This window comes from Nicotiana tabacum, chromosome 13 (assembly GCF_000715075.1).
Source record: "Nicotiana tabacum cultivar K326 chromosome 13, ASM71507v2, whole genome shotgun sequence".
NCBI lineage: Eukaryota > Viridiplantae > Streptophyta > Magnoliopsida > Solanales > Solanaceae > Nicotiana > Nicotiana tabacum.
Window position 1 is genome coordinate 115,812,825 of NC_134092.1, and position 23,493 is coordinate 115,836,317.

Consider the following 23,493-nt stretch of genomic DNA (forward strand, 5'->3'; position numbering starts at 1 on the left):
ACTCAAAATGTGCAAAAACCACGACCTATCACATAGGATTTTCAACTCCAACTCCCCTAGAACAATAAGCCAAAATGTATCAATTACAAGACTGTAATTAAATACTCTCCAGTACTCCTACTACTCCTATTTCATTCACAAATTACTCTAACTTGTAAAGCAAAATACTCACTCCAACTCACTTAATTATTTGTGACACTTGATTACAACTCAATTTCCTAAAACACATTCACTAGACTGACTCAGGAAGAATACAAGGCAAGTACTCAACACAAGTAAATGACTTATGACTCTTTAGTTAATGTGTAAAAGGATAGTTCAGAAGTCCAAAATCAATCCTATTTAAAACACAACTTGAGATCTTCTAGGAGTCCTATTCGTAGTCAGCTTCCTCTTTGATATGACTCCTACTGTTCGAAGGATTTCACAAGCTTTAGGACTTTTGTCTCTGACTGAATTATCCATATCTTCTTGAGCAACGTCACTTATCACTTATAGCAGACTTCTTCCACCGAACTCGGACCTGAGTAACTTTAAGATAAAGTTACTATCTTGTACAAACGTATAAGTATCAATCATGAGGAGCTGATTCTTTCTCTTGAGAAGCTGGTTCTTCACAACAATTAAGCAACTACGTTGAGAACCTGGTTCTTTGAGCATTTAGTCACACTTTGTTAATCTTCAAAACTTCAATACTCAATAAATTCTCCCCTTTTGATGATGACAAACTTTGTACATAGCAGAACCAGGTAATCACATCAAAGAACCAGATAATCACAACAAATGACAAAGAACCAGATAATCACAACCCACAACCTTCCAACCTTATCTTCCCTTTTTGGCATCATCGAAAACACAAAAAATGTTAGACATTAAGCATAGATAATGTAAGATTCAAGGCCAAACATGCTACAACATAAGCTTAAGAAAAGGCAAATAGACTAAGTTGATGATCCAATATAGTATAAAGTTGTAAAACAGAGCAATATGAGACACTAAGTAGTACCAAAATAAGCCTAGAGCCTTGTCTTTATCATTAGAACAGAATAAACTAAGCATACTGCAAACTATTCAGACTAAGACAAAAAAAAAAAGATAAGGCATCACTGGAATAGCAAAAGAACTAAGGACACTGGGAAGGAACAAGGTCACGGGTGAGAAACAGGGGGGTCAAAGATTTCACAAGGGTCACAATCTGTTGGGCATGAGCCTCTCTATTTCTTCTAAGTTCTTCCCTGAGTTGCTTTGTTTCCTTTCTCAGCTCATTATTGTCTTCACGAAACTTGGCATTCTCTTCAACAACCAATTCCAACCTCTTACTGAGCTGCGCAACCCTACTGCTCCCAGGTAGAATAGCAGATCCTATGGCTCCTCTATCCTTGATCTCCTCATAGTCACACTGCTTGAGGGTAACAACATCAAAAACATCATTGTGGTTTCCAAACTTAAGCTCGGGTAAGGAAATGCTGAGCTTGTCAAACAACCCAATCAACATAAAACCATAAGGCATAACATGCTTGGGTTTGGAAGTATCTGCAGCTCTTGCCATGTGCTGCATCATCAGGCTAGGAAGATTGATAGGTCTACCAGTGTCAAGCAGCTCCATCACAGCCATGTCCAGTAGAGTAGCTTCATGCCTTCTCTCAGACCTTTAAAGAATGCATGAGTTGACAAAATGAAATAATAATTTGTGGAAGGGAGTCATATCAGTCTTGGACACTTTCTGGGGAGCATCTAGGTCAAACTTTTGGGAGAACTTCCTGGTGACCACAATTCCAGTGTCAACATCATTGTTTATGGCTGGCCACTTCTTCTTCAAGTAATTGTCAAATCCAAAGGAAGAGATATTCAGAAGCATCCCAACTCTTCAGCATCAAACTCCATTTCAAAGCCACATACCTTACTCTTGACTACCTTCCCATAAAATTTTAAGTTTGCATAGAACTCCACCAAAGCAGGAACACATACTGGGGGGAAAGCTTTGACAAACATGTGCTTCCACCCCTATAGCTCAAGTTTTTCAAGCAGTTGAGGCATCCCCTTCTCATCAGTGTTTGCAAGAATCTTCCCATTCAGCACTTTTCTGTTTCTGAACTCTGTGAGTTGATCAACTGCAGCTAGCACAATCTTTCTTGTCTTACCCCTACTGACCCTTGTAGGAGAGGTAGCAGGCCTGGTGACTTTGACACCCTTTCTATTTGGTGTAGCAGACTTAGCTTGCAAGGCAGAGTCAGACTCATTTTCTCCATCCACCTCAACAACAGGTTCCACAATTGAGACCTTCTTCTTTGGCTTCTTTGCACTTCTAGACTCCTTGATGATTTGTGCATCAACAACCTTTCTTTTACTCCTTGTGAGAGGAGTTCTGGCAGGAGGAGCCACTCATTTCTTTGTTGAGACTGCTGACTTCATAGATTTCATAGGGGTCTTCTTAGATTTCTTCCCTACCTCAGATAATGGCACATCATCTTCATCGCTGCTAACTTCCTCATCTCCGGTGAAATGAGTTATCAGAGACCTAGGTTCTTGAGCCCTTGTTTCTTCAGTAGTTTCTTCTGAAGGGGCTATGATAATACTTTCAATTGTCATGGAACCTTCAGATTTCTCACTCACATTCCCTTCTTCTTCCTCACTTTCTTTATCATCCCCTTCACTCCCACTCACCTTTTCTTGATCCTCACCCTCACTTTCAGATACCTCCTCTTCTTTACTATGATTTTCTTCTTATGCAGAATCATTAGCATGTTCACCTATTTTATCATCTGTATCACTCTCCTTCTCATCTCCAGATGCTCCCTCATTCTCACTTTTCTCTTCTTCATTGACTATGTTTTGAGCATCATGCTCCTCATGAATGTTCACAACTTTTACTTCTTTTTCACCCCTATCATCTTTCTCATCCTCGGTCCAACTAAAAGAAAGGCCATAAGAAGCCTCCTTTTGCACATGTTCTTTACTTCCTCCCCCCTTAACCACAGGCTCCACAGCCGTAGCATCTACCTCCTTCCCCAGATCCCCATCATCTTTTTCTACAGTGAATTTCTCCACTTGTGCCTTCTCACTCATGGGTGGGAGAGTATCTAGGGGTGTAGTATCTATAGCAGACACTAAAACATGTAATTTGGAAGAAGGATATTGTACTTGATCAGTAGTAGCTGGCACTGATTTCCCCTGAACCACAGATTCCCTGGCTACAGTGTTACCATACGTAGCAACATCATGCACTTTCTTGACAGATTTTCTTGGAGTAGCTTTGACCTTTGTTGACTTAGAGGTATTTTTCGCAGGAAGCTCAGGTTCATGGGTGGTTGTTTTTGGAGGAGGGGATACAGTGGAGGTGGTAATGATAGGAACAACATGAACAATAGGAATAGGGGATGATGATGTAGGTATAGTGGAGGATATCAAAAGAGAAGGAGCAGGTGTGGGTGTGGGTTCCCTTGATGACTTGGCATTTTTCTTCGATTTGGGCTTCATGATTTTGGGTTTTGCTTCAGCCTTGGTTGGTGATTTGGCTTTAGAGGGTGTTTGATTGGCTTTAGGCATGGTGATCGGATGAGAGACTCGAAGAAGAGAAAGAGAGAATTAGTTCTTGATAATTGCTTTCGATTCTTGCTTAGGGTTTGGGAGAAGCAATAAGGTCTGAGAAGCCGATCATAATAGCCCTTTAATGGCGTAACTCCCGATTTGACTGGAAGAGAGAAGGTGACCGAATTTGAGTTCTAACGGGACTCTTATAATGATTACTTTAACTGTTAGAATTTCAGGAGTAATTGATCTCTAATTACACTAGGATTCCCCCTTACTCTTTGACTAGAAAATGATTGGAAGTGATGCCACCAGAATTAGAAGTCCGAGTATAGCAATAATTTTAGAATATAAAGTCGTAGTGACTTAAGACAGTATGGCACATACCTGAGTCAAAGAACCAACTCCTTAGCAACTCCTTATTTGTTTCTGCAATAAAGTTTCAGCACTTCATATTAGTATCATGCAACACAGTTATCAGCCAGATTTTCCAAGCAAGTGTGTGATCTTAATACAAGCACAAAGCTGAATCAAACACATTGCACTTAATTATTTTCATCTTATTATGCCTTTTCTAGCCAATCATTGGGTTCAATTTAGTGGGAAGAGTTGATTAGACCTAGTTTTAGTCTATTCCTTTCAAAGTAATCCCTACTCAGAGCTTTAGTAAAAAAATCAGCAATTTGATCTTCAGTTTTCCAAAAGTTAATTGAGATATTCCCATTTTCAACATTGTCTCTAAGAAAGTGATGTCTAATAGTAAAGTGCTTGGTTCTCTTGTGCTGACATGGATTTTAAGCAATGTTTATAGCACTGGTGTTATCACAGAAAATGTGAACACAATCAACAAATATACCATAGTCCCTTAGCTATTGTCTTATCCATAACAACTGAGCACAGCAGGAGGTTGTTGCCACATATTCAACCTCAGCTGTAGATAAGGCCAATGAGTTTTGCTTTTTGATTCCCCAAGATACCAGACAAGAACCTAGAAAATGAGCTATTCTTGAAGTTCTTTTCCTGTCAATATGAAAACTTGCATAGTCAGCATCAGCATAACCAACTAGATTAAAGCTATACCCTTTAGGATACAATATAGACAGGGGTTAGGGGTCCCCTTGAGATATCTTAATATTCTTTTGACAACCTTCAGGTGAGATTCCTTGGGATTTGCCTGAAGTCTTACACATAGTCCCACATTAAACACAATATCAGGCCTGCTTGCTGTGAGGTATTGACCCAATCATTCCTCTATATAGTTTCTGTTCCACACTTTTTTCTTCTTCATCAAGGTCCAGCTTTGTTGCAATTGCAATGTGTAACGATCCGACCAGTCATTTTAAGCTCTAGCGTGTTGATCGGCGATTTGGGGACTTGAGTAGCTACACTTCATGTACTTGTACGTGTTGTCAGAATTGAATTTCGGGAAGTTCGGATGAAAAAATCTCAATTCAGAAGCTTTAAGTTGGAAGAGTTGACCAAGGTTTGACTTTTGAGTAAACGACCTCGGAATCGGGATTTAAAGGTTCCAATAGATTTTTATGATGATTTCGGACTTGGGCGTATGTTCAGGTTGAGTATCGGGTCGCTCGGGAGCATTTCAGCGCTAATTATGAAAGGTTGGCATTTTGAAAGTTTTAGAAATTTCCTAAGTTTGAATTGAAGTGGAATTTGGTGTCGTCGATGTCCGTTTGGAGTTTTGAGCCTTGGAGTAGGTTCGTATTGTGATTTGTGACTTTCACGCAAAATTTGGCATCATTCCAGGATGTTTTAGTAGAATTCGGACGTGCTCGACGAATTTTGATTTTTAAAGAAAGGTTTCGATTGTCGATTCGTAGTTTTGATGTTGTAGGGCATGATTTGAGGCTTTGACTAAGTTCGTATCATATTTTGGGATGTATTGGTACATTTGGATGGGGTCCCGAGGGCCTCAGGTTGAAAACGGATTTAAATTTGGATTGAAGAAATGTTGGTTTTGGCCAAGTGCTGGTGCGACCGCACCTGCGGAAATTTGGGCGCTGGTGCGAAGTCGCTGAAGCAAACTTCTCAATGCAGAAGCGGGATAGGGGTGCGTGGGGAAGGTTCGTAGAAAAAATATTTGGACCGCACCTGCGATGGCGCAAATGCGCCTTCTTGGAGCGTAGAAGCGAGGGAGCTTGTCGCACCCGCGATGACGTAGGAGCGGTATAGATTCCGCAGGTGCGAAGGGGTGGGCTCTAATGCTTCTCTGTAGAAGCAGAGTTTTGGTCGCACAAGCGACGCCGTAGGTGCGAAAATGTCGTTGGGCAGAATTGTTTTAAGAACGAGATTTGGCTCTTCTTCTCTCATTTTTCACTTGGATTGGCCGAATTTGGGGAGCTATTTTGAGGGGAGTTTCATCGAGCATCACGAGGTAAGTGATACCCACCTATTACAAGTTAAATACTTGCATTATATATAGATTTTAACATGCAAATTCATGAAAATTAGGGGAATTCAAGAGAAAACATAGAATTTATAATTTTGGATTTTGACCCCGATTTTAGAAGTGGAATTAGGAATAAACTATATATTTGAGTTCGTAATGTTATGGGTAATATTTTTCTTCGATTGTTTTTGAAATCCGGGCACATGGGCCCGAGGGTTGACATTATCGACTTTTCGAGCGGAGTTGAGAATTTTTATAAATTGTTAAATTGTGGGCATTGGAATATATTTTGATTAAATTGCACCTTGTTTGACTAGTTTTGAATTGAGAGGCATCGACTTGAGGTGTTAGAGAGGCATTGGAGCCGGTTGTGGAATTTCGGAGCAAGGTAAGTCTCCCGTCTAACCTTGTGAGGGGGAACTTACCCCGTAGGTGTTATATTCTTATATGTTACATGTTGTGTGAGCTACGCACATATGAGGTGATGAGTGTCCGTGCATATTCTAGAATTCCTGATTATGTCCGCGTAGATTAGGTTCACGCCATGTTTTAATTGTACTATTTGAGTTATTCTTGTGTAATGATCCGGTCGGTCGTTTCGAGAGCTATAGCCCCGTTTCCCCTATTTCTGCTTATTTATGTGTTGTTTAGCTGTGTTGAGTTGTATCAAGTTGGTAGGTTTGGGTTCGGAGTAGTTTTGGAGTGAAATGAGACACTTAGTCTCTTAATTAGAAAGCTAAGTTAGAAAAACGTCAATCAGAAGTTGCTCTATGAGTAAAAAAATTCGGATTTTTATGATTCGGTTAGCTTCGTTGGGTGATTTTAGACTTGGGAGTGTGTCAGAAATGTAATTTGGAGGTCCGTGGTAGAATTAGGCTTGAATTGGCGAAAGTTAGAAATTTGGCGATTTTCGTCGGTAGTGGAAAATTAGGTATCGGGGTCAGAATGGGATTCTGGATGTTGGAGTAGGTTCTTAGTGTCATTTGTGACGTGTGTGCAAAATTTGAGTTAATTCCGAGTTGAATTGATATGTTTCGGCGCGAGTTTTTGGAAGGCAAAAGTTTGAAAGTTCATTTAGTTTGATTTGAGGCGCGTTTCGTCGTTTAAATATTGTTATGCATGATTTGAGGCCTTGAGTTGGTATGCTTTATGTTATGGGATTTGTTAGTATGTTCGTACAGGGTCCCGAGGAGCTCGGGTGAGTTTCAGATAGGTTTGGGTTGCGTTGCGCTCGTTTTTCTTATGTTTCGATGTCGTTTCTTCAAGCATAAATGGTACCACATTAAGAAAATGAGCTCTGATTTTGTTTTGATTGAAGAATTAGATCCGTATCATAATTACAGAGCCATAGCAAAAAGAATCGTCGAATTTGGGCATCGTATGAGGAATATATGGTCATTTTACTAAAGAATTGGGTTGCTAGATTTGTCAGATTAATTACGAAATTGCCACTGCATTCGTATTTAAAAATCTACACGATTAGCAAATATTAAAACCTACATATCTCTTTCATTATAAGGTCAAATTGAGTGATTCAAAAGCCAAACTTGACTAAAATGTTACACTCAATCCATTGGAGGCATAAAAAGCGAGTTTCTGAATCGTTTGGCATGAGAAACGATGCAAAATAGCTGACAGAAAAATATATAAAACGAGGGTTTGTTCATTCGGTCATATTTTGAGTTGGGGAGCTTGGATTTGGGCGATTTTGGGGGCCATTTTCACCATAAGGATTGGGGTAAGTGTTCTCTACTCAGTTTTGATTATATTTTATGAATCCATCTTCATTTTTGGGATTTGATTAATGATTTCAAAGTGAAAATGAGGGAGTTAGGGTTTGAGTTTTGGAGAGTTTAAGTGAGGATTTGAGGGACCAAACGGAGTCCGATTTTGATGAATTTTATATGGTTATACTCGGAAAAGGACGAGATTTATTATTCTGCTATTTTTCACTGATTTCGAGATGTAGGCCCGGGGGGCGGGTTTTGGCCGATCTCGGATTTTTGGCATATTTATGTAGTTTTTATTGTGAAATTCGATTCTTTAGACTATGTTGATAGTAGTATTCTGATTTTTGGTTAGATTCGGAGCTTTATGAGAACGAGTCCAGAGACGAGGGCATCTCGGAATAGGATTTTATGTTGTTATGGTAAGTAACAGTTTTAACTCTGGCTTTGAGGGTATAAACCGGGAGAATTTGATATCGTGTGACTATTTGGAGGTGATACCCACGCTAGGTGACATGCGTGTGGGTGTATACCTTGAGGGATTGAGACTTGGTCTGTCTCGTGAGGCCTCATGGCCATTATATGTGTTTACGTAGTTAATTATTGTTCAACTTGTCTGTTTCATGTTAGAGATCATGCTTAGGCTTTATTCATTCTCACATTATTTGTACTCAGTCATAGAAATTATTGTACATGTTTACCTCAGTCTCTATTATTTGCTAATATGTTGTGATACTTGATGTGGGTTGTGTTCCCTTATTTGTTGATGATGATAAGGCTAGTGAGGTACATGATTGAGTGAGGCGGAGGGCCTGGTTGTGAGGATATTAATACCATAGCGCGTGAGTTGTCCGCGTAGCATGTGAGTTGATCGTGTGGATCCAGGTATTGATATGATGGCACATGAGTTATCCGTGCTTAGCGCTTGGGCTTTGGGATCCCCTCCGGAGTCTGTACACACCCCCAGTGAGCGCAGAGTGTTGAGCGTTGAGTGCTGAGTGCGAGTGCTGAGTGATGGAGTGACATTGCTGTGAGGTTGCATTTACTTTTGTTGTTGCTGCATTTACCTGTTAATTTATCTTGTAGTCTTACTGATTTATGAAATTACCTATCTACTCCTGTTTGTACTTAATTGTGGAAATAATAATTGAATTATTCTGCTTAGCTCGTCACTACTTCTCAGTTCCTTAGTTATTTCTGTTACTACTGAGTCGATTGTACTCAAACTACACCCTGAACTTTATGTGCAGATCCGGGTGAGTTAGAGGGCGGCGATCGTTGAGTTTAGGCCGACTATATTTGGAGACTGCAAGGTAGCTGTTAGCGTCCGCAGGACCTTGTTACTCCTCTTGTCATTTCTTCTTTTGGACACTTAGACAGTTTATATATCTTAGTTCATAGTTTTAGATGCTCATGACTTAGTGGCACCCCGATGTTTGGGGCCCGTTTCTGTATTTTCTATATTATATTTAGAGTTGATTTAGTTTATGAGAAATTCAAAATTTGGTATTGTTTTATTAAATTCTTATAATCAATTTAGTAGTAATGTTTTGGGAAATAGGCTTGCCTTGTAACACGATAGGCGCCATCACGACCATGGTTAGATTTTGGGTCGTGACAAGTTGGTATCAGAGCCTAGGTTACATAGGTATCACGAGTCATGAATGAGTTTAGTAGAGTCTTGCGGATCAGTATAGAGACGTATGTACTTATCTTCGAGAGGCTGCAGAACCTTCAGGAAAATTTCACATTCTTGAATTCTTATCGTGTGGTATTGATTCAGCTTGAAGTGTAACTCTTTGAATTCCTTCCACACATATGTATGCGCACATAAGCGTTCGGTATCAGTTGTGCATCGACGGCTTGTGATTCCCTGGATAAGGTACGAGATATGATTTCTGTGTGTTGATGTTGGGCCAGTCTGAAGGACTCGAGGCCGGGGTTTGACTATAGCTTGAGAATTGAGGTGTTGATTGTGTGAGCGTGTGCTTATGGTACTTTTGGGGATATTTAAGAGAGTATTCAACGGCTTATGAGCCTTAGGGCGGTGTGGTTTTATGCTTGGGTCTCGCGTGGTGAGTCTGGGTTGAGGATTATGGTGTTATGGCGGGGCGAAGTATCAATTTGAAGGTAATTTAGAAGGGACTCGGATAGATAGAACATCTTGGTAGTAGGTTGGATCGGCATGGTAATGGGTATGATTAGATCTTTGGGTGTGTATGAGGTAATTAGTTCTATAGTGTGTAGGTTGCAGGATTCAGATTTTTTATAAGAAATTTCAGATGAGTAAAAAAATTGATTCCAAGGCTCGTAGGTTTGGTTGAATTGAGAAATTTCACTTATGTTGTGTTATCGGACCTACATTGGATAGGGGTGGTATGAGATCACCCCCGGGTATATGCAAGGTAAGGTTATGCGGTGGTTTGATGGTTTTGAGAACAACTCTTGGCTCATTTGAGGACGAATATTTATTTAAGAGGGGGAGGATGTAACGACCCGGTCGATCGTTTCATGAGTTATAGCCCCGTTTCCCTCATTTTTGCTTATTTATGTGTTGTTCAGCTGTGTTGAGTTGTAACTCTTAGTTAGAAAGCTACGTTAGAAAAAAGTCAACCGGAAGTTAACCTATGAGTAAACGAATTCGGATTGGGATTTTTATGATTCGGTTAACTTCGTTGGGTGATTTTAGACTTAGGAGTGTGTCCGGAATGTAATTTGGAGGTCCGTGGTAGAATTTGGCTTGAATTGGCAAAAGTTAGAAATTTGGCGATTTTGGTCGGCAGTAAAAAATTAGGTATCGGGGTCGGAATGGAATTCCAGAAGTTGGAGTAGGTTCGTAGTGTCATTTGTGACGTGTGTGCAAAATTTGAGTTAATTCCGAGTTGATTTGATATGTTTCGGCGCAAGTTTTTGGAAGTCGAAAGTTCGAAAGTTCATTTAGTTTGATTTGAGGCGCGTTTCATCGTTTAAATGTTGTTATGCATGATTTGAGGCCTTGAGTTGGTATGTGCTATATTATGGGACTTGTTAGTATGTTCGTACGGGGTCCCGAGGAGCTCGGGTGAGTTTCGGATAGGTTTGGGCTGCGTTGCGCTCGTTTTTCTTATGTTTCGACGTCGTTTCTTCAAGCATAAATGGTACCACATTAAGCAAATAAGCTCCGATTTCTATTTTGGTTGAAGAATTAGATCCGTATCATAATTACGGAGCCATAGCAAAAAGAATCGTCGAATTTAGGCATCGTATGAGGAATTTATGGTCATTTTACTAAAATGTTGGGTTGCTAGATTTGTCAGATTAATTACGAAATTGCCACTGCATTCGTATTTAAAAATTCGCACGATTTGCAAATATTAAAACCTATATATCTCCTTCATTATAAGGTCAAATTGAGTGATTCAAAAGCCTAACTTGACTATAATTTCACAAGAAATCTATTGGAGGCATAAAAATCGAGTTTCTGGATCGTTTGGCATGAAAAACGAGGTAGAATAGCTAGAAACAAAATATATAAAATGAGGGTTTGTTCATTCGGTCATATTTTGAGTTGGGGAGCTCGGATTTGGGCGATTTTGGGGGCGATTTTCACAATAAAGATTGGGGTAAGTGTTCTCTACTCAGTTTTGCTTATATTTCATGAATCCATCTTCGTTTTTGGGATTTGATTGATGATTTCAAAGTGAAAATGAGGGAGTTAGGGTTTGAGTTTTGGAGAGATTAAGTGAGGATTTAAGGGACCAAACTGAGTCCGATTTTGATGAATTTTATATGGTTAGACTCGGGAAAGGACGAGGTTTATTATTATTTTTGATTGATTTCCATACGTGGGCCCAGAGATCGAGTCCAGAGATGAGGGCATCTCGGAATAGGATTTTACGTTGCTATGGTAAGTAATAGTTTTAACTCTGGCTTTGAGGGTATAAACCCGAAGAATTTGATATCGTATGACTATTTGGAGGTGATACCCACGCTAGGTGACAGGTGTGTGGGTGTAGACCTCGATGGATTGAGACTTGGTCTGTCTGGTGAGGCCTCGTGGCCATTATATGTGTTTGCGTAGTTAATTATTGTTGAACTTGTCTGCCTTCATGTTAGAGATCATGCTTAGGCTTTATTCATTCTTACATTATTTGTACTCAGTCATAGAAATTATTGTACATGTTTACCTCAGTCTCTATTATTTGCTAATATGTTGTGATACTTGATGTGGGTTGTGTTCCCTTATTTGTTGATGATGATGAGGCTAGTGAGGTACATGATTGAGTGAGGCGGAGGGCCTGGTTGTGAGGATATTAATACCATAGCGCGTGAGTTATTCGCGTAGCACGTGAGTTGACCGTGCGAGTCCAGGTATTGATACCATAGCGCGTGTGTTGTCCGCGTAGCATATGAGTTGATCGTGCGGATCCAGGTATTGATATGATGGCACATGAGTTATCCGTGCTTAGTGCTTGGGCTTTGGGATCCCCTCCGGAGTCTGTACACACCCCCAGTGAGCGCAGAGTGTTGAGCGTTGAGTGCTGAGTGCGAGTGTTGAGTGATGGAGTGACATTGCTGTGAGGTTGCATTTACTTTTGTTGTTGCGGCATTTACCTGCTAATTTTCCTTGTAGTCTTACTGATTTATGAAATTACTTGTCTACTCCTGTTTGTACTTAATTGTGGAAATAATAATTGAATTATTCTGCTTATCTCGTCACTACTTCTCAGTTCCTTAGTTATTTATGTTACTACTGAATCGGTTGTACTCAAACTGTACCCTGCACTTTATGTGCAGATCCGGGTGAGTTAGAGGGCGGCAATCGTTGAGTTCAGGCCGACTATCTTTGGAGACTGCAAGGTAGCTGTTGGCGTCCGCATGACCTTGTTACTCCTCTTGTCATTTCTTCTTTTGGACAGTTAGACAGTTTATATATCTTAGTTCATAGTTTTAGATGCTCATGACTTAGTGACACCCCAATGTTTGGGGCCCGTTTCTGTATTTTCTATATTATATTTAGAGTTGATTTAGTTTATGAGAAATTCAAATTTTGGTATTGTTTTATTAAATTCTTATAATCGATTTAGTAGTAATATTTTGGGAAATAGTCTTGCCTTGTAACACGATAGGCGCCATCACGACTATGGTTAGATTTTGGATCGTGACACATTGCCTATTTAATTCCTTTATTTTGTGTTACGACTTGAGACTAGGCTTCCGTAAAGTGATAGACTCACTACTGTAGAGATTTGACGAGCTACTTGATTAGCCGCAGAATAATTGTGCTTCCCTTATGAATTTCTCCCGTGTTATGCGTTTTCATCGAAAAACTTTCCTCAAAGTTCATAACTCACACGTTTATTCATGAGTGGGGTCATGGACCCGTTAAAGCATCTTATTCTTATGGGATCGAGCCGTTCGCCTCGGTAGTATCATTATTCTTATGGGATCGGGTCGTTCATCTCGGCAGTATCATTATTCTTATGGGATCAAGCCGTTCGCCTTGGCAGTATCATTATTCTTATGGGATCGGGCCGTTCGCCTCGGCAGTATCATTATTCTTATGGGATCGGGTCGTTCGCCTGTAGAATTATTATTCTTATGGGATCGGGCTGTTCGCCTCGGCATTTCTATAAAACACTCTAATGGGATCGGGTCGTTCGCCTCAACAACGTTATAAAAACACTCTAATGGGAGCGGGCCATTCGCCTCGTTAGAATCGTGCATTATATCTGATAAAAAGCCACTGTATCTATGAGATTTATTGGTTTGAGTCATGACGACCCATTTGGTGGGGACCATATTATATATAAACTCTGGTTGAGGAGGTAACTGATATTTGAGAACTTATGTTCATTGTTCAGAGGAGAATCGTACCACGTACCTGTACTTGTTTACACTGTTTAATTAACATGTCTCATACTTGTTTACTTTTTGTTGTACTTGATTTATTTGACCACTAGTAAGTGTCGATGTCGACCCCTCGTCACTACCTTTCCGGGGTTAGGCTAGATACTTACTGGGTACGCATTGATTTATGTACTCATGCTACACTTCTGCACTTATTGTGCAGGAATATATATTTTTTCGATGGGCTTTTGGACGTAGAGGCACGACTATTGCGGGGACTTTACGGTGAGATGCACCCATGTTACGATCCACAACGTATAGAGTCTCTATCAGAATTATTTACATTTTTCCTGTCTAACTTGTATTCCAGACAGATGTTGTATTGTTATTGTACCTTCTAGTAGATGCTCATGCACTTGTGACACTGGGTTTTGGGATATGCTAGTCGACGTTAACAATTTTGCTTTAATATTGTCACCTTTTATTTTGCACCTTACTAATATTGTATGTATCCATGATTTTAATTATATTAAATCCCTTATTTAACAAAGTTTATAATTTCAAAAGTAATAAAATGAGTAATTATTTGGATGATTCACCGTTGGCTTGCTTGAAGACGACGTTGGGCGCCATCACGACCTGTAGTGGATTTTAATCTTTATCCTGCAGACCTTTCTCATTCAAATCATTAGATTTATCAAAATTAATATGAATATTTTCTTCCACACACATAGTTCTTTTATTAAAAACTTTATAGGCCCTACTATGTGGAGAGTAACCCAAGAAAATTCCCTCATCACTTCTGTCATAAAACTTACCTAGATCTTCTTTCCCATTATCATGCACAAAACATTTGCACCTAACGGCTCTCAAGTGAGTGATGTTGGGTTTTCTTGCTCGAAGTAACTCATAGGGATTTTTCTTAAGAATGGGTCTGATCACGCATCTATTTAGCAGGTAACAAGTAGTATTGATTGCCTCAGCTCAGAAACTCTTAGGCAGTCCACTTGCAATCAACATGGTCCTCCCCATATCTTCTAAGGATCTATTCTTTCTTTCTACAACCCCATTTTATTGTAGGGTTCTAGGAGTAGAGAAATTATGGTCAATACCATGTGAGCCACAGAACTCAAGGAATTTTGAATTTTCAAATTCAGCTCCATGGTCAGTTCTTGTACTTAAAACATTGCACCCTAGCTTTTGTTGAATCATTCTGACAAATACACAGAAAACATCAAATGTTTCATCTTTGGATCCCACAAACAAAGTCCAGGTATACCTGGAGAAGTCATCAATAATTATAAACACATACTTGTACCTCCTCTGCTCCTCATTCTCATTGGTCCACATAGGTCCATGTGAAGGAGTTCCAGAGGTTTAGAAGTACTTACAAACCTTTTAGACTTAAAGGATGACCTAACATGTTTCCCTCTAACACATGCATCACGTACCTTGTCAGAGGTGAACTCAACTTTAGGTAGCCCAAGGACCAAGTCTTTTGCTGCCAACTTGTTGAGTTGAGAGAGACTGGCATGCCACAATCTTCTATGCCATAACAGTGGATCATCTTCCACTACACTCAAGCATGTGTGATCACTCTGGGGAAGTGACATAATCGATATCTTGTATACATTATTATGCATCTTACCCTTTAACACAATTTCATCAGTATCAATCTTGGTGACAATGCCAATTTTGGAATTGAATTTTACCTCATTTCCTTTGTCGCACATTTGAGAGATGCTAAGAAGATTATGTTTAAGACCTACCACATAATACACATCTTCTATATAATAAGAGAGTGATTTGCAAACCTTTCTAATACCTGTTATTTGGCCCTTTTTCCCATTTCCAAATGACACACTCCCTCATTGGAAGGTTGTCAGTAAGAGAAAGTTTTTCTTTTCTCCAGTCATATGTCTTGAGCATCCACTGTCTAGATACTAGTCTTGATTGTTTCCTTTCACCTTAGCCTGCACCAAAATCCATAAGTTAGTTTTGGGAACCAAGACAAGCTTAGGCCCTTTTTTGCTGAAAAATGATGAATCAGATCCCTTCTTGCCCAGAAGGGGAGAGGATTAGAAGATATTTTCTTGTTAACCTTAATTCACTTAGTATGGATAGGAGAATTAACCTTTGGCTCCCTTTTCTTTTTCACATTTTTAGCAATACCAAAGGTGTTTCTAAACTAAGCATGAATTAAGACAAGACAAGTATTTCTAAAGTGTCCTACTCTTCCACAATGAGTGCACATGTTATTATCAGAAATTCCTACATACTTTGGGTCAAACTTAGGGACTAGTTTTCTATAGACAATTCTAGATTTGTTAGACCTACAGTTTTCATTCAGCCAATTCAAGGCATCAGAAGATCTATGACATTTGCTTAGTCTAGAGAGTTCATAATTAGCCTTTTCTAGATTTTCATGCATGAATTTATTTCTATATTCAGCATCATAAAGATTATCATTAGCAATTTTTAATTCCTTTTCAAGCTTATCCTGCAATCACTCATTTTTCCTTTGTCATGTATATCGGGATACTTCTCATACTCAGAAGTAAGCTCAAGAACATGGTTCTTAAGATCTTTGACATGATTTTCTAAACTAGCTTTGTCAGATTCAAGATCTTTGATATCAAGTTTGACACAAGAAATGTTGCTTATTAGCTGATCATTTCCAGTACTCATTTTATCCATTTCACTCATTAAGGTCACAATTATGGCCATTAGTTATTTTTTAGACATAACATGAATATTTTCTTTCAAGTCAGATATACTTACCTAGTTTGCTTCATCTTCAGTTTCAGAATCAATCATGGCCATCATTCCTATCACTTCTTCCTCTGTTTTGTATTCTTCAATCGCCATCAAAGCCACTTTGATGCTTTCATTTCCAAAGTCACTTTCTAAGGTTCTCCATATATCATGAGCAGAGATGCAAGAGGATACTCTGAGGAGTATGTTTCTAGAGAAGCTTCTGTAGAGTAGGTCCTTTGCTTTAGCATTTTTCTGAACTAGCCGACAATCTTGCTCATTGTATTCCTCTTCTCTTTTGTTGCACTTGTTACCTTTGCTATCTAATTTGGTTGGGAGGATTGGCCCATGACTGACAATTACCCATAGGTCAAAGTAAGTAGCCTGAAGAAATATTTTCATACGCAGCTTCCATTCATCATAGTGGTGTTCATCAAACAAAGGAGGTCCTCCAATGTGCATTCCAAGCTGTACTAGGGGTTCTATCTTCATAGCTTGGTGTTCATCAATCACATCATAGAGACTTATAGCCTTATCCTCTTTTTCTTCCTCTTGATCACTTCCACTGTACTCATATGCTGCTAAGAATGCCCGTTTCATTGCTTCAGTAAATCCTTTGTCTAGGATTTTTCCTTTGTTGGAACCCTTTTCTCTCATCTTCTCATGTTTCTCTTTTTCAGCTCGTTCTTTCCCCCGCTCAATTTCCCACATTGGGTATTTCTTTACCATGTGGTCTAGCTTGCCACACTTGTAGCACCCATCATAGTTAGCTTTGTTGATCTGCTTGGGCTTACTACTGGTCTCTCTCTTGGATGCATTTTTGGTATTCTTCATGAACCTCTTGAACTTGGCAAACATTTCTAGATTAGGATAATCATAGTCTGATTTATTATCCTCATACGCTTGAAGAACCAAGGCCTTATCCTTCTTTGTCTCTTCCTTATGTAGTTCTATCTTTCTCATTTCATAAGTGTTTAAGTTTTCAACCAAGTCATCAAGTGAGATTTTGTCTAATTCTTTGGCTTCCTGGATTGCAGTGACTTTTGATTCTCATGAAACTGGAAGGATTCTTAGAACTTTGCTAACAAACTCTTCTGAGGTAAACACAATTCCAAGTGATTTTTGTTCATTGGTTATTATAGTGAACCTAGTCATCATATCCTGGATAGGCTCAGACTCCTTCGTGGAGAAAAGGTCATAGTTTCTCATGAGTAGCTCAATTCTTGATCTCTTTACTTGGTTTGTTCCTTCATGAGCAGTTTGGAGTGCATCCCATATCTGTTTCGAATTAGAGCACACAAATTTTTTATTGTACTCATCAGGACCAAGTCCACAGATAAGGATTTTCTTCGCCTTTGCATTCTTCTCTATCATTTTGAAATATGCTGCCACAATTTGGAGGGGTCCTTAGGAACTGTTTCATTTTGTGCATTTTGTTTAGCAGGAATCAAAGGACCTTGGTTCACTATGGTGTATAGTTCATAGTCTTCAACTATCAGGAAGTGTTCCATTCTTGCTTTCCACCAACTGTAATATTTTCCATTGAACAGGGGTGGCCTGGTAGTTGATTGTCCTTCATTAATTCCGGGTGGAGCACTCATCTTGCTTCCAAGATCTCTCTAGGTGTTAGCCGTGTAAATGAGAGAACTTTCTCTGATATCAATTGTTAGTTTGAGTGCCCGTATGAATTACTAAAGAACCTGGTTCTTTACCGTATTTTTTAAGCGTAAAGTAAACAAGCAATAAAATGAACACAATAATTTTACACGGAAAATCACCTGGCTCAAAAGGTGCAAAAACCATGACCTACCATGTAGGATTTTCAACTCCAACTCTACTAGAACAATGAGCCAAAATGTATCAATTACAAGACTGTAATTAAATACTCTCTATGACTCCTACTACTCCTATTTTATTCATAAATTACTCTAACTTGTAAAGCAAAATACTCACTCCAACTCACTTAATTGCTTATGAAACTTGATTACAACTCAATTTTCTAAAACACATTCACTAGACTGACTCAGAAAGAATACAAAGCAAGTAAACAACTTATGACTCTTTAGTTGATGTGTAAAAGGATAGTTCAGAAGTCCAAAGTCGATCCTATTTAAAACACAACTTGAGATTTTCTAGGAGTCCTATTCATAGTCAGCTTCCTTTTTGATAGAACTCCTACTGTTCCAAGGATTTCACAAGATTTAGGACTTTTGTCTCCGACTGAATTATCCATTTCTTCTTGAGCAACGACCCTTATCACTTATAGCAGCCTTCTTCCACCAAACTCGGACCTGGATAACTTTGAGATAAAGTTACTGTCTTGTACATACGTACAAGTATCAATCATGAGGAGCTGATTATTTCTCCTGAGTAGCTGGTTCTTCACAACAGTTAAGCAACTACGTTGATGACCTGGTTCTTTGAGCATTTAGTCACTGTTAATCATCAAAACTTCAATACTCAACAGAAATTTACTAAATATAAATAAAAACTATCTAATTGTAAACTCAGTTATTATTATATATTAATTTGATATTACGATAAGAAATCATAAAGTTCAAATTTTGGATCCGCTCCAAACGAGGCCAAACTAGTCGGATCCAAAGTGGATAGCTAATATATAGGTTAGGAAACAAAGAAAAAGACAAGGACAATATAGTGCTTCCGGATTTTCTTTTTGTTGCAAAAACTATTTCTAGATCTGTTATTGGATGGGAATTTTTACGTTCAATCTTTTTATTACCTCGATGCAATATCACTGGAGAATGTAGAGGAAGATAGAAAAAAGATTACTTTGTCGAATAACTGTTTTAATTTTTTCCACCAATAGAAAACATTAAAACTCGTAAAACTGAAAACAATTTTCACTGAAGAATTCATTATTTTACTATCGGGAACAAGTAAATGAAGAAAACGCCCACGCCCTTCGTCCGAGTTCTACTGGAACCAAATAACAAAAAACAAGAAATAAAAATATATTTTTCATCTGGAATTAATGCAGATGAATCTTTCATGGTCAAAGAAACTACTCCCTCCGTTCATTTTTAACAGTTTTTACTTTGCACTCCTTTTAAAAATAAAAATAAATGAAGTATGCATTTTATAATTTTTTTTTATAATAATGGTAGCATTTCAAAAATATTAAAAATAATTTGGGGAATAAGTAGTTAATGATAAGGGTAAAATAAGAAGAAGAAAATATGTCATATGTTCTTTTCAAAAAAAAGAAAAATTACTACTCCACTAAGTGAAGTAAGGGTGGATTTGAAAATATATATTAATAAATGATTTCTTCTTTCCAAAATGTCATGTTTTCTGAAACAAATTTATTTTATCAAGACAATTAATATTTGGAAGAAAAAGTGTGATCGTCGATCATATTTCCTACGATATACTATATATAGAATATCTTAAAGGAACTTATTTCACAAAAATATTATAACCTTTGTCAACTATTTTTTGTGATATTATTTGGAAATAACATCTGATGTCAAAATAAGCAACTTAACCTTATATAGCATTTAATGAATAAAGTGTAAATATATATTATTCACCTATGATTAAATGCTAATGAAAAATCTATATATTATATTTATTAGTGTTTATCCGTAAAACGGTACAATTAAATTTGTTCGTGGTTTCTAGACAAGTGAATTAATTTGATTTAAAGGATAATGAAATAACTTATGAAATATAAAATACTTAGCCTTAGAATGTAGATGGAATGACAGAGCTGATGAGTCCGAGAACAGGATTTTCAGGCACAACAATGATGAGATCAAAAGCGAGAGAATAAAATTATATTAAAATGCTGTATAAAATGTAGGGTAAGTTAGCCAGAAAATTCCTCCCCCTACAGTTATAACAGAGCTCTCTATTTATAGCTATGTCTAGGGAATGAAATCCTAGGATCATACCCTTCTTTAATGTCAATTATGAGGGCCATTGATGCAGATGTAACGTTAGACATAAATGCCAAATTCCTTGTAACGGGCCATCATCCTTAATGCTGCAAAAAATTCTGTATTAAATGTTACCGGGCGCAAAAAGCATTTAATACTCCTTTTATGATCGTTATTTCTTCCGGTGATAAGGGGAATAGCTATTCGGTGGCCATCTTCATCTTGTGTTCCACGTGTCCTTCCTTTAAGCGGCCACGTATTTTTCCTATACAGATAGTCCCCCTGCTTTCTGGTGACATAACTTTGTGTTACCGCAAAGTTGGTAGAAATACTCTTTTGGCGGAAATTACTATAATTCCTTTTGAAGGCCATTGACGCTTAATTAGACGTCTGTCTCTCCGCATTTAATACCCCAAACACGCGTTATTCCACGATTCAGCACAATATTTTGCCGATTATCGAGGCAATCATGGCCATGAATTTAGCCGCCAAAACCTTAGTTGTACGCATCCTCCTCCTCTTATGTACTTCATAATTTCTCTAACTTGTAATTTGCATCTTTATTTCCCAACTATTCTCTGATCTTCTCCGAACCAGTAATTTTCCTTCATTCTATTCCAATGGCTTCCTCTTCAAAACGTGCTAGTTCTTCAAAGGGAAAGAACAAAACTGAAGATTCCGTTCCTCCAACAGTGGAATCCATCATCCCAAGAAGGTTTAGTACTTCGAAGAATTTAGAAGAGAAATTTTCTACTGCTAACCCTCGTACATGGGCTGTTAGTAGATATCCTTCTTCAATTTGCCCTTCCAGTATTCCTGATGTAAAGGAGGAGTGCCGCTGCCCTAAGTTAGATATTATTGCTCCTGATTTATCGGAGAGAGTGACCCTTCCCAAGGAAGGTTTTACATATTTTTTTACGTATCCCTTTACTTTGGGTGCATTTTCTTTAAGAGGAGAGCTTGATTCTGTAATTGCGGAGTTTTGTCTTCGCTACCATGTGTGCTTGGCATAGGTAAGTCCTTCAGTGTGGAGGACGATCGTCTGCCTTCGGCGTTTGTACCAAGAAACTGGAGAAGATCTAACCCTAGCTTATATGATGAATCTTTATTCCCCCAAAATCTTCTGCGTGAGAATAATAAACCTTTGCAAGCGTGGCCACCATGCTTTAGTGTCTAGCATGGATGACGACAACGACCGTGAGTGGATGGAATGGTTCATTGCAGTTGCCACCAGTGACATTATTCCAATAACGACTTCATCCTTTTCAGTTGCTTGGAACCGCTCTCGTAAGTTCCCTTTTATCAATTTTTTCCTACTAAGTATTCTTTCATTGCTCGTTTGATCCTTCAATCTTCATTTGTTAAAGCAACCTGATGGATCCCAAAAGATCTTGGACATCACAACGTCCGAAACTCATTTGTGGAAAGAGTTATCCCTTAAATACGGGTGGAAGGCCAACAATCATGGTAACTTTAAATTAACTTTTTTTCATTTTTTCTACTTGAAGAACTTGGTTGAACCCTTCTGATTTGTTCATGAAATTTGGTCTACCTGCGGGCTCAGTTGATGTCCCCGAGGAGGATGTTTTGGCTGACCCTGCTGATGCGGCGAGGCTACTTCAGGAGGCACTTACTTGAACAGGCATCTCCGGGCCTGATTCGGGCGCAAATGTTTCTTTTCGGAGTCCTCGGCCAGAGAACAAGCAACCAAAGAGAAGACGCTCCTCTGCGGTCGGGGAAAAGAATAAGAGGGCAAAGGTAGATGCCCCCGAGTCATCTCCGGTGGCGATGGTGACTGGTCCTCCTTCGGGGTCGGTCATACACACTGTGATGATCGATGATGATGAAGAAACTAGTGATGAGGGAGCTTCTTTACATAAAAGGATACGATCCTCATCATTTCAACTGCATGCTCGACCTGTTGAGACAATTGCACCAACTAATGATGACGTCTCAGCACTTTGGGGAGAATCTGATTTAGTTGAATATGCTAACTCCCACTTTCAGGCCCCAATTACTGTAACCAGTACTGCGGGGCTGAGTACTGGGTCTGTACCGTCTTTGGTTGGCGAGCATCAAACAACCAGCACTGCATTTGATGCAGTTGCTTCTCTCTCTTCAACTCCATCAGCTTCATCTCCACCTTCACCACCACCAACAACTTCTACTTCATTTTCATTTTCATCCACTCTTCCAACAACGGTTGCTACATCATATCCATCATCCGCACCTGACCGTGAAGAAGGTGTCCCTCCTCCACAGTCCCCAGTTCATGGGAACTTAGGGCAAAATTATGTTGCCCCATCTTAAGATCCACAAAGGGGGATGAGTGTTACCCTTTCGGTCTCCACCGGGTGCAACTTGCTTTCGAGGCCGGTGGAGCTCGCTAACTATCTGAAGCCTTTGGTTTCAGAAAAAGACTGGGAGAAGATTCAGACACTCTCGGGGGAGTGTTTGTTGAACAATGTTATGCATAACGCCACATCGGTACGTTCCTTTCTTCTTATGTTATTTCTTTTACTTTCGAACAAATATACTCTAAGTTTTACCTCTTCTTGTTTTGTAGGCCAACTTTCTTGCTTTTGAGGGCCTTCAAAGGCTGATTCGTGAGAAGGAAGAACTTACTTCTGAACGGGATGCAGAACATGACCAAACTGTTCTCTGCCTCTTAGAACTGGAAACCAAGGCTACCAAGGCCGTTGTTTTAGAGGCTCGTTTGCAGCAAAGTAAGCAAGAAGTGGTAGCCCTTAGCCAAGAAATCAGGCCGCTGAGGGTTAGATTTGATGAAGCCAAGGCTAAATGAGCAGAAGTCTAGAACGCCATTCTTGCTGCAACATCGTGAGGCTGCCTCCGCTGAAAGAGTGATTAAATTGGAGGCAACCTTAAACTCCAAAAGTGAAGAGAAGTACAGGAAAACTATCGAGAATAATAGGCTCTTTAGTTCAACTGTCCGTGAGCTTGACGTCAGTCTCAAATCTACTAGGTCCGCCCGGGAAAGCCTTTCCGCCAAAGTTACTCAACTCAAATAAGATCTCAAGCCGAGTGGCTTCCCTCATTGTTGAAAAACTTATTCCATGTATAGAATGAGGAGAAAAACCTTGGAAGAGGCCAAGACTGGTATCATTGACATTGATGCCAAAATTGCTAAGGCCCGAGAGCTTGAGTTAGCTGCGAAAAATGGACTCCCGGCGCAGTCTGATGCTCCAGGTTCTTCTGATTCCGATTTCGAGTTTTCAGAAACTGAAGAAGGATCGGAAGGCGATGATGTCGAAGACCAAGCTGGGGAAAATATTGAGCCATCGGTGGAACCATCTACTGCTCCCGGGGATGCGGATGTTTCTCATCT

General features: G+C 39.2%; 1 protein-coding gene across 1 annotated transcript; it reads right to left on the reverse strand.

Annotated features, from left to right (window-relative positions):
• Positions 1–17,295: 17,295 nt before the first annotated feature.
• On the reverse strand, positions 17,296–17,619 carry LOC142168313 (uncharacterized). The gene has a single exon (XM_075228976.1). It carries the CDS (start codon positions 17,617–17,619, stop codon positions 17,296–17,298), a length of 324 nt encoding a protein of 107 aa, XP_075085077.1.
• Positions 17,620–23,493: the final 5,874 nt, after the last annotated feature.